Source organism: Limanda limanda, chromosome 6 (assembly GCF_963576545.1).
Source record: "Limanda limanda chromosome 6, fLimLim1.1, whole genome shotgun sequence".
Classification (NCBI taxonomy): Eukaryota; Metazoa; Chordata; class Actinopteri; order Pleuronectiformes; family Pleuronectidae; genus Limanda; species Limanda limanda.
In genome coordinates, this window is record NC_083641.1 from 20,238,308 (window position 1) to 20,249,425 (window position 11,118).

At 41.5% G+C, this 11,118-nt stretch overlaps 1 protein-coding gene across 1 annotated transcript; it reads left to right on the forward strand.

Moving 5' to 3' along the window:
• Nucleotides 1–7,793: 7,793 nt before the first annotated feature.
• LOC133002922 (extracellular calcium-sensing receptor-like) lies at nt 7,794–10,892 on the forward strand. The gene is made up of 6 exons (XM_061072511.1): nt 7,794–7,840; nt 8,092–8,362; nt 8,466–9,251; nt 9,422–9,652; nt 9,762–9,885; nt 9,979–10,892. The coding sequence occupies exons 1-6, from the start codon at nt 7,794–7,796 to the stop codon at nt 10,890–10,892; spliced, it is 2,373 nt and encodes a 790-aa protein (XP_060928494.1).
• The last annotated feature ends 226 nt before the right edge of the window (nt 10,893–11,118 follow it).

Here is an 11,118-nt window from a genome sequence, read left to right on the forward strand (position 1 = left end):
CAAGACAGCAGGATTACAGCCAAGGAGTTTAGCTCATAGTAAATGATGCACAGAGTGAAATTGTAAGTACAGGTAGTTACAGAATATGGCTATCTGTAGTTGTTAACGATTGTTATCTGCTTAAATTTAGGTTTACTTGAGGCAAATGAAAGGGAATATTGTAATGAGCTATGTTAACACTAAATTAAATAGCTAGCTATTTTGTTAGAAAAGGTCTCCATTGAGCAAGAGTGTGAACGAGCAAATTTGAAATGTAAGAAATAACTATCAACAGCTTTCTATTCTTTGCAGTAATATCTATCTCTAGTATTTTAAAACAATAATATCAGTGCCTTTAGAATGTTAATAATCAGTTAATGCTAGTGGAAACTAAATGTCATAGTGTCCCTCATAACTAGGGATGGGAAACGAGTTCTTGTTTAGAACCGGTTCCCAGTGAACCAATTCCTTGGAATCGTTAGCGAAATTCTTTAACGATTCTGCTAACGGTTCCCTGTGCCGTTGCGCATGCGCGAACTTTTTCATTCAGACGGCAGCAAACATGTCATGGCGGCCACCCGGAGTAGCTCGCCGGCTACTGCGGCTTTGCTCGTCGGTAACGTCGCAGTAGCTCGGCGGCTAATGCAGCTTCGCTCGGCGGTAACGTCGCAGTCCCTGCAACAACAACAGCTCCCTGAGTCCATGGCCCAGAGAGTGCATCAAGAGGTCCAGCTGTACAGAAGTCTGCCCTCCATCCCCTCTACGAATAACGCCACCCTTTGGTGGTGGGACCAGAGACAAACTTTACCCCTGCTGTCAGGTCTAGCTGAGTCCTATCTGTGTGTTCAGGCATCCTCCACCCCATCTGAAAGAGTGTTCTCCACGGCTGGAGACACAATTAGTCCTGAGAGATCCCGTATCCTTCTGGAGAAAGCAGACATGCTTATTTTTCTGCACAAGAATTGTTGATTTTGTTGATTACAATTGCTGGTGCAGACTTGATGGTATTTGCCACTGCTAGTTTAATTTTGGCAGCTCAGTTTTCATATACCCTTTTTAAAAAAGGAAGGAGCATTGTAGTTTCTAGTAACATGTTTAAATTAAACAGTAAGTTTTATTTAAGTTATATAAGTTTTATTTTATCGTAATTTCTACAGAAGAATGTCAGGTTTATCTTTACTTCAAGAGGAATACGTGAATGTTTTTGGTTATTTAAAAAATGTAAATGTTTATGTATACATACTGTATATGGTGTGCATCATTATAGAAAATTATATAAAAGAAAACTAATGTAAATAAACCCGTTTGTGTTCTTTTTTCCCCCCCTTGCCCAAAAAGAATCGATAAGAGAATCGATAAGCAATCGAATCGATAAGCAGGAATCGATAAGGAATCGGAATCGTTAAAATCTTATCAATACTCATCCCTACTCATAACGCTATTGTACCGGTATATCATCCAATTCATTGACCAGATGGATATAAGAAGATTCTTTAGCAGAGGTGACAGCTCCGCCCTAGTCAAAACAAGTATATTCGTCTTTTCTTTACAAGCAGGAAAAATATTTCTCTCTATTTGAGAAAAGTTCATATTTGTGTTGTCAAATTTCACAATGACCCTGAAATTCTGTCTCTTCTGTTATCTTATACTGAATGAATGCAAGCAAAGATACACAGAAAAATCACACTCTTTCTGATTGAACCAATCTATGAACTGTCTGAAACAATGGATATCCTCAGCCCCAAATGAGCCCAAAAAAAATTGCTGCGCGCTGCGCGCACAAACATTCAGCTTCCTTAGGGGCTAAGGCCCCCCTTTCTTTCAATCCTAGAAACGCCCCTGTACATCATGAAGAACACACCTGCTTGCATTTCCTTACTGCACAAAACTGTCATCGCCTTGCAACTAATATATAAACAGCACTTTCTGCAGCATTAAATATGTCATTTACACAGGGATACAGTCTTTGATTTGAGATTTTACACTTTGATTTCGTCATTTGCTGTTTTTGATTTTGAATGACATGAATTATGCATTAATTTGTTGACTAGCATAACATCACTTGTTTAATTAGTTTTAGATTTTTTTGTATTCGTAGTTTTATTTGTCCTATAATAATTATTATTGTTATTATTACACTTAACTGAGTGTCTGGCTGTGAACTGTTTGCCAGGTTTGCTATGCCAAGTTTGTTCAAGCAGGGAGATATAATGATCTGGGGGATTTTCCCGGTTTTCAACAAAGAGATAGGCAGCACATATACGTTTAGAAAGGAGCCACCTGCAGTGAAGTGTGCTGGGTAAGTTGCATCTGACGTTTTAAATCTGCAAAGCTGCAGCTCTCACATATAAAATCTATTTCAATTCTCTTAGATTTGACCTTCAAGCTTTCCGATGGACCCAAGTGATGATATTTGCAATTGAAGAAATTAACAAAGAACCTGCTCTCCTGCCAAACATCACTCTTGGCTACAGAATCCTTAACTCTTGTGTTGTGCAATAGGAGTAGACTTGACGTTGGCTAATTAATAATAATCATGAAATATGATTATTAAAATAAAAATTATCTATCAAAAATAATTAAATTATTAATTGAAGATGATCAGTAATCAAATAACAATAAAACCACTAATGAGAAAATAGGAATTATCAATTAGAAAGTACAAGCTATCAATTAACAATGATAAGGTTATCAACCAAGAATAATGAAAATAATTAGTCCAAAACAATAAAATTATCAATTTAAGAATAATACTATCTATATTAATAATTGAGAAAGGGGGGCACCACCCTGGTTTCCCAGGGACCAACGATGTCAAGCTATAATTATCAGTCTCATAATGATAAATGTCAAATTAATAATGTCAATATTTTAATATTAACGATTACTTAATAAACAGTGAAGGCTTCTAAGTTCGAGCACAGGCAATCATAATCCAGCTGCAATCACATACATATGCACAAATAATCACAGACTACAGATACTTTAATTACAAAAGTATTTATTAAAAAGGGGAAATAAAGTTATAATGTTATTCAATGATTTATCATTTTAACAAGCTCCGATATTTCAAAGATAAACACAGCAGCAGCACTTATCACAATTCAGAAAATACATGTAAAACCTGCGGTCTACCTATGTATGTCTGTCTCTGTGTGTGTGTGTGTCTGTGTCAAAGTGTCTCTCTGTGTGGGTGTGTCTATGTGTGTGTATGTGAAATAAAGTTAGTGTTATTTAATGATTTATCATTTTAACAAACTCCCATATTTCAAAGATAACAACAGCAGCTTATCACAATTTAGAACACGCATGTAACCTCTGGTCCATCTATGTGTCTCTGTGTGTGTGTATCTGTCTGTGTCTATCAAAGTGTGTGTGTGTGTGTGTGTGTGTGTGTGTGTGTGTGTGTGTGTGTGTGTGTGTGTGCGAGAGAGAGAGAAAAAGAAGGGGCGTGGCGATGACGCGTAGTGACATCACATCTAAGATGGAGGCCGATCATGATTCGTGGAATCAAGGCCTAAAAACTCTCAAAATGGCGGATTGACTACAAAACAAGATGGCGGAGCCGTTATGAATTTAGAGCCAGGATGGGAGGAGAGAGAGAGCGGAGGCGTGGCAATAATAGACTCAAAATGGTGGGTTTAACTTAACGTTATCCAAAATGGAGAATATGTTAATGACACCATGTGGCCGGAGCGCACACTGGTGGTCGTCACATGAATTACACAAAGGAAATTTTAGACAAAGAGAATTCTTATCTCTGCTTGGCTTTGGGGCCGAATGGTTTCCAGATGTGTTCAGCCTCTCTAAGCATAGATTTAACTATGTGACATGACCTGTATTATAAATACAGGTCAGAAGTGTGTATAGGTCGGTTTAGAAGGAGAGAGAGAGAGAGAGAGAAAACATGAGAAAACATGTAAGGGGAGTTCAAAGAAGCTCTTAAAAGTACGCCTGAGATGAGTTAACAGTGATTCACCCCTCAGCCCTCAAGCGAGCGTTGTGGGCCGAGGTTCTGATCGGTGAAATCACTGCAGACTCACACAGACGTTAACAGTGCGGGCGGAGGCGCTTCTCGCGGCCCTATTTACTTGCAACACAAAACATTGCGATCAAACCGGAAACCGGAAGTAGCGGCTCGGAGTAGTGGCCGGCTAAAACAATGGAACACGGAAGTTCCATCAACAAAATACACTCAAGTATTAAATCAACACGCTACATATTAAAACTAACATCTGCCCAGACAACATAAGCCTCTTACTGTGACCGTGATTTCGTGGGTTGCATGCGCCTTGGCGCGAATCCCCGGAGGTTCAGTGAATCGCTTGAAGTTTCTCAGGCGGGCTCTCGTGAGCACCGCAGCTGGGCCGGAGCCGATCCGTCGTGCTCCGTGGCGAGATGAGGTTTCGTCTTCTTCTGCAGCAGCGGAGATCGTGCTGCCTCACAGGGACGTGCGGGTTTGTAGCCGTTGTAGATCGTGTGGAGAAAAGAAAAGTAAAGTCCGTGTGGAAAAGGAAACAGTCTGAGATTGTCCAGCGAGCAATTTCCTGTTTGGTCTTTCCAAGTTAAAACAGGAAAAGTCCTTTCCAAAATAAAACGTCAACTAAGGTAAACGAAGAAATGAATGAAATGAATTGAAATGAATAAAACAAACGTCTTATCGCCTCCATTAGCTTACTGGGTCGACTATGAAGACCCCCGGGGGGGGGGTCTAGTGGGGACGTCAGCATCGGAGGAAAGAGAAAGAAGTTAGTTGCCTCCTTAAGTTGCTGGGTTAACTGGTGGGACCCCGGGGGGGGTCCCGTTGTCACATCAGCATCGGAGTGAAGAGAGAGAGGTTTCTGTGAGCTCAGCCTTTTTAAGTCATGTACCAGGTGACTCCCCCCTGGGAGGAGGGGTCAGGGGTCAGTGTGGCCCCCGGCCAATTGAATTGTCAGGATTTGGCCCCCAGGGGCGGGCTTACATTGGGGACCCAGGAAGTGACCTGCTGCCACATGGTGATAAGGGCCACATGCTGGATTTTTAAATGTAAGGGGTTTCCCCGAGCCTGGCCTAAGGTTTTACGACTCTTTGTTCTATGTCAGATCACTGGGCCTTGCCCAACACTTGTGCATCTCCCACAAACACTTTACGTGCCACACCAACACTGGCCAGCGGAGCCGAGGAGATGGACTCAACCTCTGCTTGTCCTCCGGCTGTATCTGCTCTCATAGCAGAGGAGGGATCGTCTCAGTCCTTAGCTGTGGCTGGAAATCTCGGACCATTTCAAGTTCCAATAGTAAGAAATTATGTGTATTTGATCGATGCTTTCAGAGTTTGTTTGTAGTATTTTGTTGTTTCAGACTTATTGTGGTTAGGGGTGCAACGATTAGTGGACATCGTTGACAAAAATCGATGACAAAAATAGTCGCCGACGAATTAACTCGTGGGTGAATCGTTGGTGACGTCAAAGCGCGTGTTTCTCGTGCCGCACAGCGGAACTAAACGTCGTTTTACCGGAGGTGCTGATGGAAGTACCTGAAGAGTGAGCCATCTCGCTCCCTTATCTCTGAAAGTCGCGCATGTGCAATAGCGACAAAACATGGACCAACGGCGGCGTCCGCTGCCTCGCGCACCAGAAAGTAAAAAGTTCGGGAGAACTTCACTCTTAACAGCCCGAAAAAAACTACCTACAATATCTGTGCGGCGGACCTGCACCCCATGGAAGCATGACACGCGCATGTGAGGAGGAGGCACGTGTGACAACGTAACGGAGATGATGCGGACTCGCCTCTGTAAGATGTTATATATACACGTTCATACCCGCAGGATTCTAGAATCCATTACAAAAATATGGTTTAAACTTTTTTTTAACGAGTTTAAAAGCCAAAAGTTATCCTATTGCCTGACAAACGTCTTTCTTTATTCACAATTATTTAGTCTGAAGAAGTCTGTAGTTTCGTTTGTTGATGTTTTTATTAATGTTATTTTCCCTGTCCTTTTTGATAACTGGAAAAATGGATACTTGATATTTAATTTATTTTTAGTATGAGCACTTGGCCTGTTCTTTTTTTTTAATTAGCACTTTACTTTGCCTGTCCTTGATTTTAAATGCACAAAAACTTGATTTCTTTGCTTTTGTGTCAACATTACCCTTATATGCAGCAAAGTTTATTAACAGACATTTTTTTGAATGAAGTATTGATCTTTATTGTCTTTATTTTCAGTCATCACATGCCTTGAAAAACCTCAAGCTAAATTTAAAAGCTGCTTGCTAAATAATTGCAATTGAGAATTTGTGTCATTCATAATCCGATTAGTCAATTAATCGTTTAAATAATCGATGACTAATCGACTATCAGAATAGTCGTTAGTTGCAGCCCTAATTGTGGTGATACTTTCATAGGTGAGTTACTTCTCGACATGTGCCTGCCTGAGCGATAGAGCGAAATACCCTACGTTTTTCCGGACGATCCCCAGCGACTACTTCCAGGCCAAAGCCTTGGCAGTCAACAGTCAAAGTCATTCTGGCTTCTATTCCTAAGGGGGACTTTTATCCCTTGATGAAAGAGGTAGTGAAACAGAATATCACTGGCACTCAGTGGATCGCTAGTGAGGCCTGGATAACGGCAGTGCGACCGTCCACGCCTGAAATCTACCAAGCTTTCGGATTTTGAATGTGACGATGAAATCTACAGCTTGTGTTGCAGTTTGAGTTTCACATAGGTAACTTGATATAATCATGCAAATTAGTGATTTATTCGTCAAACATAAATGATTGTTTTCATCAGAACAAAACCCTGAAAACAAACCAACTCACTCTGAGATCATACAAGAGAGGAAACATGGAATTGTGAAGGGAATTATTGATATTTTGGTGAACTTTGAAAAATGCCCTCCACCAGCAGACCTAAAAAAGGGGATTGGTTGACTCCATCTAACGGTCATATCCACAGCTGATCCACAGTTCTGCATTGTTGATGTTTAACTTCAATTTACAGAATATAGGACACTATTCATGATGCAAAATTTATCCTACACATATGAATGGCTTTTTCTTTAAAATAAACCAGATTATTGACACTGCGTAATGAGATTTGTTTTTTTGAACCTGAAGGAAAGCATCATCCTTTTCCCTCAATCCATGAACTGAAGGATTGGCTGTGGCTCAGGAGGTCGAGATGGGTTTGATTCCTGTCTCCCTCATTCCACACATGCCAAGGTGTCATTGGGCAAGACGCTGAACCCGAAAGACAGCTGACGGCAGTGTATGAAGGATGTGTGATAGAGAAAGTGCTGCATGTGAAAGCCTTGTATGAAAATGTGTGTGTGAGTGGGTGGATGACAAAACTGTACAGTAAAGCGCTTTGAGTGGTTAACAAGACAAGAAAAGTGCTATACATGAATACAGACTATTTACCAAATACAGACCATAAATATAAATGTTTTCAGTGCTACAACGTAGCCCAAGTTATTATTATTATTGTTATTCTTTTTATTACCTTTATATGATTTTAGAGATCCACCACTGGTAAACATCTGTAATTGACTGCAAAGTTTAAACAGATACAGCACAACGAAACAACTTCTCTCCACAATGTATTTATTATTTTACAATCCTGTGCAGATCCTCAGAGGTAACAGGTAAATGAGTTATGTCTCCTACACATCAGTCATTGGGCTTGGTTTTTTAGAAGTGCAGTAGTGCGTTGAGAATAATCTCATGGGATTTGGGAATACGTTTACGTTGGCTGTTGATTCTTCTCTCATGGTAAAAAGAAACACTATAAAGGTCAGTTCCCAGGTCAGAGTTGCTAGGGATAGGGAGACTCGTGATGGGTTGGATCACTTGTATCCTCTTCACTCTGCTGGCAGGGATAAAGTCAGAAAAACAAACATGCAAACTGATCGGGCAAACAGGGTTCAAGGAGTTTTCTAAAGATGGGGATCTCATTATCGGAGGAGTTTTCTCTTTGTCTCGTACAGGCAAATTGATTGACAATGGCTTCCACGCATTGCCGTATACATACTGCCAAAAGTAAGCGAATGTGAGGTAGAACCTGTGTATATTATGTGTGTGAATGTGAACAGCTCTAATGTAATTTATTAATAACAAGCGAACACTGTGTGTAGGCTGGATGACAGGGAACTGAAGTTTGCCAGGACAGTGATGTTTACAGTGGAGGAGATCAATAGAGATACTAAGCTTCTTCCTGGAATAAGTCTGGGCTACAGCCTTTACAGTGGCTGTGGGGATGAGAACCTGATTCGAGCAGCAGTGGAAGCCGTAAACGGAGAGGACTCAAAGGGCTGCGCTGATCAGATACAGGCTCTCCTGGGCCATTCCGACTCCGGAGTGAGTAAAGGTATAAACATCATACTCAGCCCGCTGTCCATTCCACAGGTGAGGTCATGTGATTGGGAAATAACTGGGATTTATTCATGTTCCATCTTTGAAGAACGTTTATTCTGCCTTGTTGTGGTTAACATGTTTTCTTTCTTTGAAGGTGAGCCATTTCTCCACTTGTGCTTGCTTGGGTGACAAAAGGCAGTTCCCCACATTCTTCAGAACTGTGCCCAGTGACCGCTTCCAAGTCATCGGTCTGGTGCAGCTCATGAAATACTTTGACTGGCGCTGGGTGGGGATTATTTATTCTCAAGGTTTGTACTCAGACGCAGGTACAATGGCATTTGCAAAGGAGGCAGAAAAAGAGGGCATATGTGTTGAATACCGGTTACCTCACTCAGATACAAATGTAAAATTTACTGCTACTGTGGAGGCTCTGAGGAAATCTTCGTCCAAGGTGGTCCTCTTGTTTATGCACTTAGCCCCCACCAAATCGTTCTTGTCAGAAATAAAGAAGTATAATATTACTGGAAAGCAATGGGTTGGCAGTGAGGCTTGGATCACTCAAACAGACCTGGCTTCTGATGGGAGAAAGAGCCTTTTGCAGGGGGCGATGGGCTTCGCCCTCCCTCAGGCCTCAATACCAGGTCTTGGTGAATTCTTACTCAGCTTTAAGCCCTCTGACGAACCACAGAGTGCTATAGTTAAAGATATTTGGGAGTCGTTCTTTGACTGCAGCTTCTCTCCGTCAAATACTTCTGCTACGTGTACTGGCACAGAAGATCTCAGCACAGTCTCCAGTGACTACACAGACGTGACACATTTTAGGGCAGAGAATAATGTTTACAAAGCTGTCTACTTGGTGGCATATGCTATTCACGCACTACTGCAATGTCACAACGGCTCAAATCCAACCACTGGAAAGTCCTGCGTGACTAAAGACCAAGTTCAGCCAAAATTAGTAAGTTCTGGTATATTTACACAGGCTTAAGAGACTTCATTTTAATGTTTTCCTTACCTTGATGTTAATGCAAAAACTTAAACATTTGAATATTCACTACAAATTTTATTGGTTTCTAGGAAATATGCTGAAATGTCCTGATTGTCCTCTTACAGGTGTTGGAGCACATTAAGTATGTGAACTTCACAACACAGAGTGGGGCCAAGGTTTTCTTTGATGAAAACGGAGACTCAGTTGCCCAGTATGACTTAGTTAACTGGCAAATAAAAGATGACGGCTCTGTTGAGATTGTAAACATCGGTCAATTTGACACGTCTCTTCCGGAGGGGGAGAAATTCAAACTAAAAGACAACACCAGGATAGTTTGGGGAGGAAACAGTATGCAGGTGAAGTGACCATCTGTCTCATTAATTCTCCCAGCTGAATAACATTGTTTTCCTACAGTGCATTTAGGTGCATTTATGAATATTCACACATGGTGTTTTCTCTAATCAGGTGCCGAGGTCTGTTTGCAGAGAACCGTGTCTCCCAGGGACTCGAAAGGCGTTAACCAAGCATAAACCTGTGTGCTGCTTCGACTGCTTGGAGTGCCCTGAGGGAATGATGAGTAACGAGACAAGTGAGACAGAAATTGAATTCATACATGTTTGCAGTAGAAACAAAAAAGGAAAGAAATGCATGATTCAAAATCTCTCTCTCTGTCCACTCTTAGATTCTCCCGACTGTTTGATCTGTCCACCTGAACTTTGGCCGAATGAAAAGAAAGACCAGTGTCTCCCGAAGCCGACTGAGTACCTCTCCTACAAAGAGATCATGGGGGCACTTTTAACTGGATTTGGTTGTGTGGGCATATTTTTATCTCTACTGACGTCAATCATTTTTCTGACTTATAAAGACACTCCCATTGTTAAAGCCAACAACTCCGAGCTGAGCTTCCTGCTGCTCTTCTCCCTGACTCTGTGCTTCCTGTGCTCCCTCACCTTCATCGGCCGGCCCTCTGAGTGGTCCTGCATGCTGCGACACACTGCGTTCGGCATCACCTTTGTCCTCTGCATATCTTGTGTCCTGGGGAAAACTATAGTGGTGTTAATGGCCTTCAGGGCGACACTTCCAGGCAGAAATATGATGAAATGGTTCGGTCCTGCACAGCAGAGGCTCAGTGTTCTGAGTTTCACCCTAGTTCAGGTTGTAATTTGTGTAGTTTGGCTCACAACCAACCCTCCATTTCCAAGGATGAACATGAAATACTATAAAGATAAGATCATCTTAGAGTGCGCTCTGGGGTCATCTGTCGGGTTCTGGGCTGTGCTGGGTTACATCGGCCTTCTTGCTATTTTGTGTTTCATTCTTGCTTTTTTTGCCAGGAAGCTGCCAGACAGCTTTAATGAGGCCAAACTGATCACCTTCAGCATGTTGATATTCTGTGCAGTCTGGATCACATTCATCCCGGCATATGTCAGCTCTCCTGGGAAGTTCACTGTGGCTGTGGAGATATTTGCTATTCTGGCCTCCAGCTTTGCCTTGCTGATATGCATTTTTGTTCCAAAATGCTACATTATCCTATTCAGGCCAGAACAAAACTCAAAGAGAAATTTGATGGGAAAAATACCACCAAGGACATTTTGAGCTGTAGTTTTAAAGGTGTCAAGTTGACTGCAAATAAACTATTTTCACAGCTTGACAGATATCGTAGTAAATTATAAGTTGTGATGTTCTAAACTGAATCAATTCTTCCTCATTTTTATTCATCAACTCCACTGAGTGTAAGCAGTGTCTGAGTTGTCATTAGATAGATTTTGGATGTAGAATTTAAACACATACAACAGAAATATTTACTCTTATAATAGTTTAT

Excerpts from the sequence above, each read along its gene's own strand:
- LOC133002922 (XM_061072511.1), top strand. The coding sequence starts at position 7,794 with ATGGGTTGGATCACTTGTATCCTCTTCACTCTGCTGGCAGGGATAAA. Across the intron at positions 7,841-8,091 it reads ACTCTGCTGGCAGGGATAAA|GCTGGATGACAGGGAACTGA; the intron begins GTCAGAAAAACA and ends CACTGTGTGTAG. Across the intron at positions 9,653-9,761 it reads GGGGAGGAAACAGTATGCAG|GTGCCGAGGTCTGTTTGCAG; the intron begins GTGAAGTGACCA and ends TTCTCTAATCAG.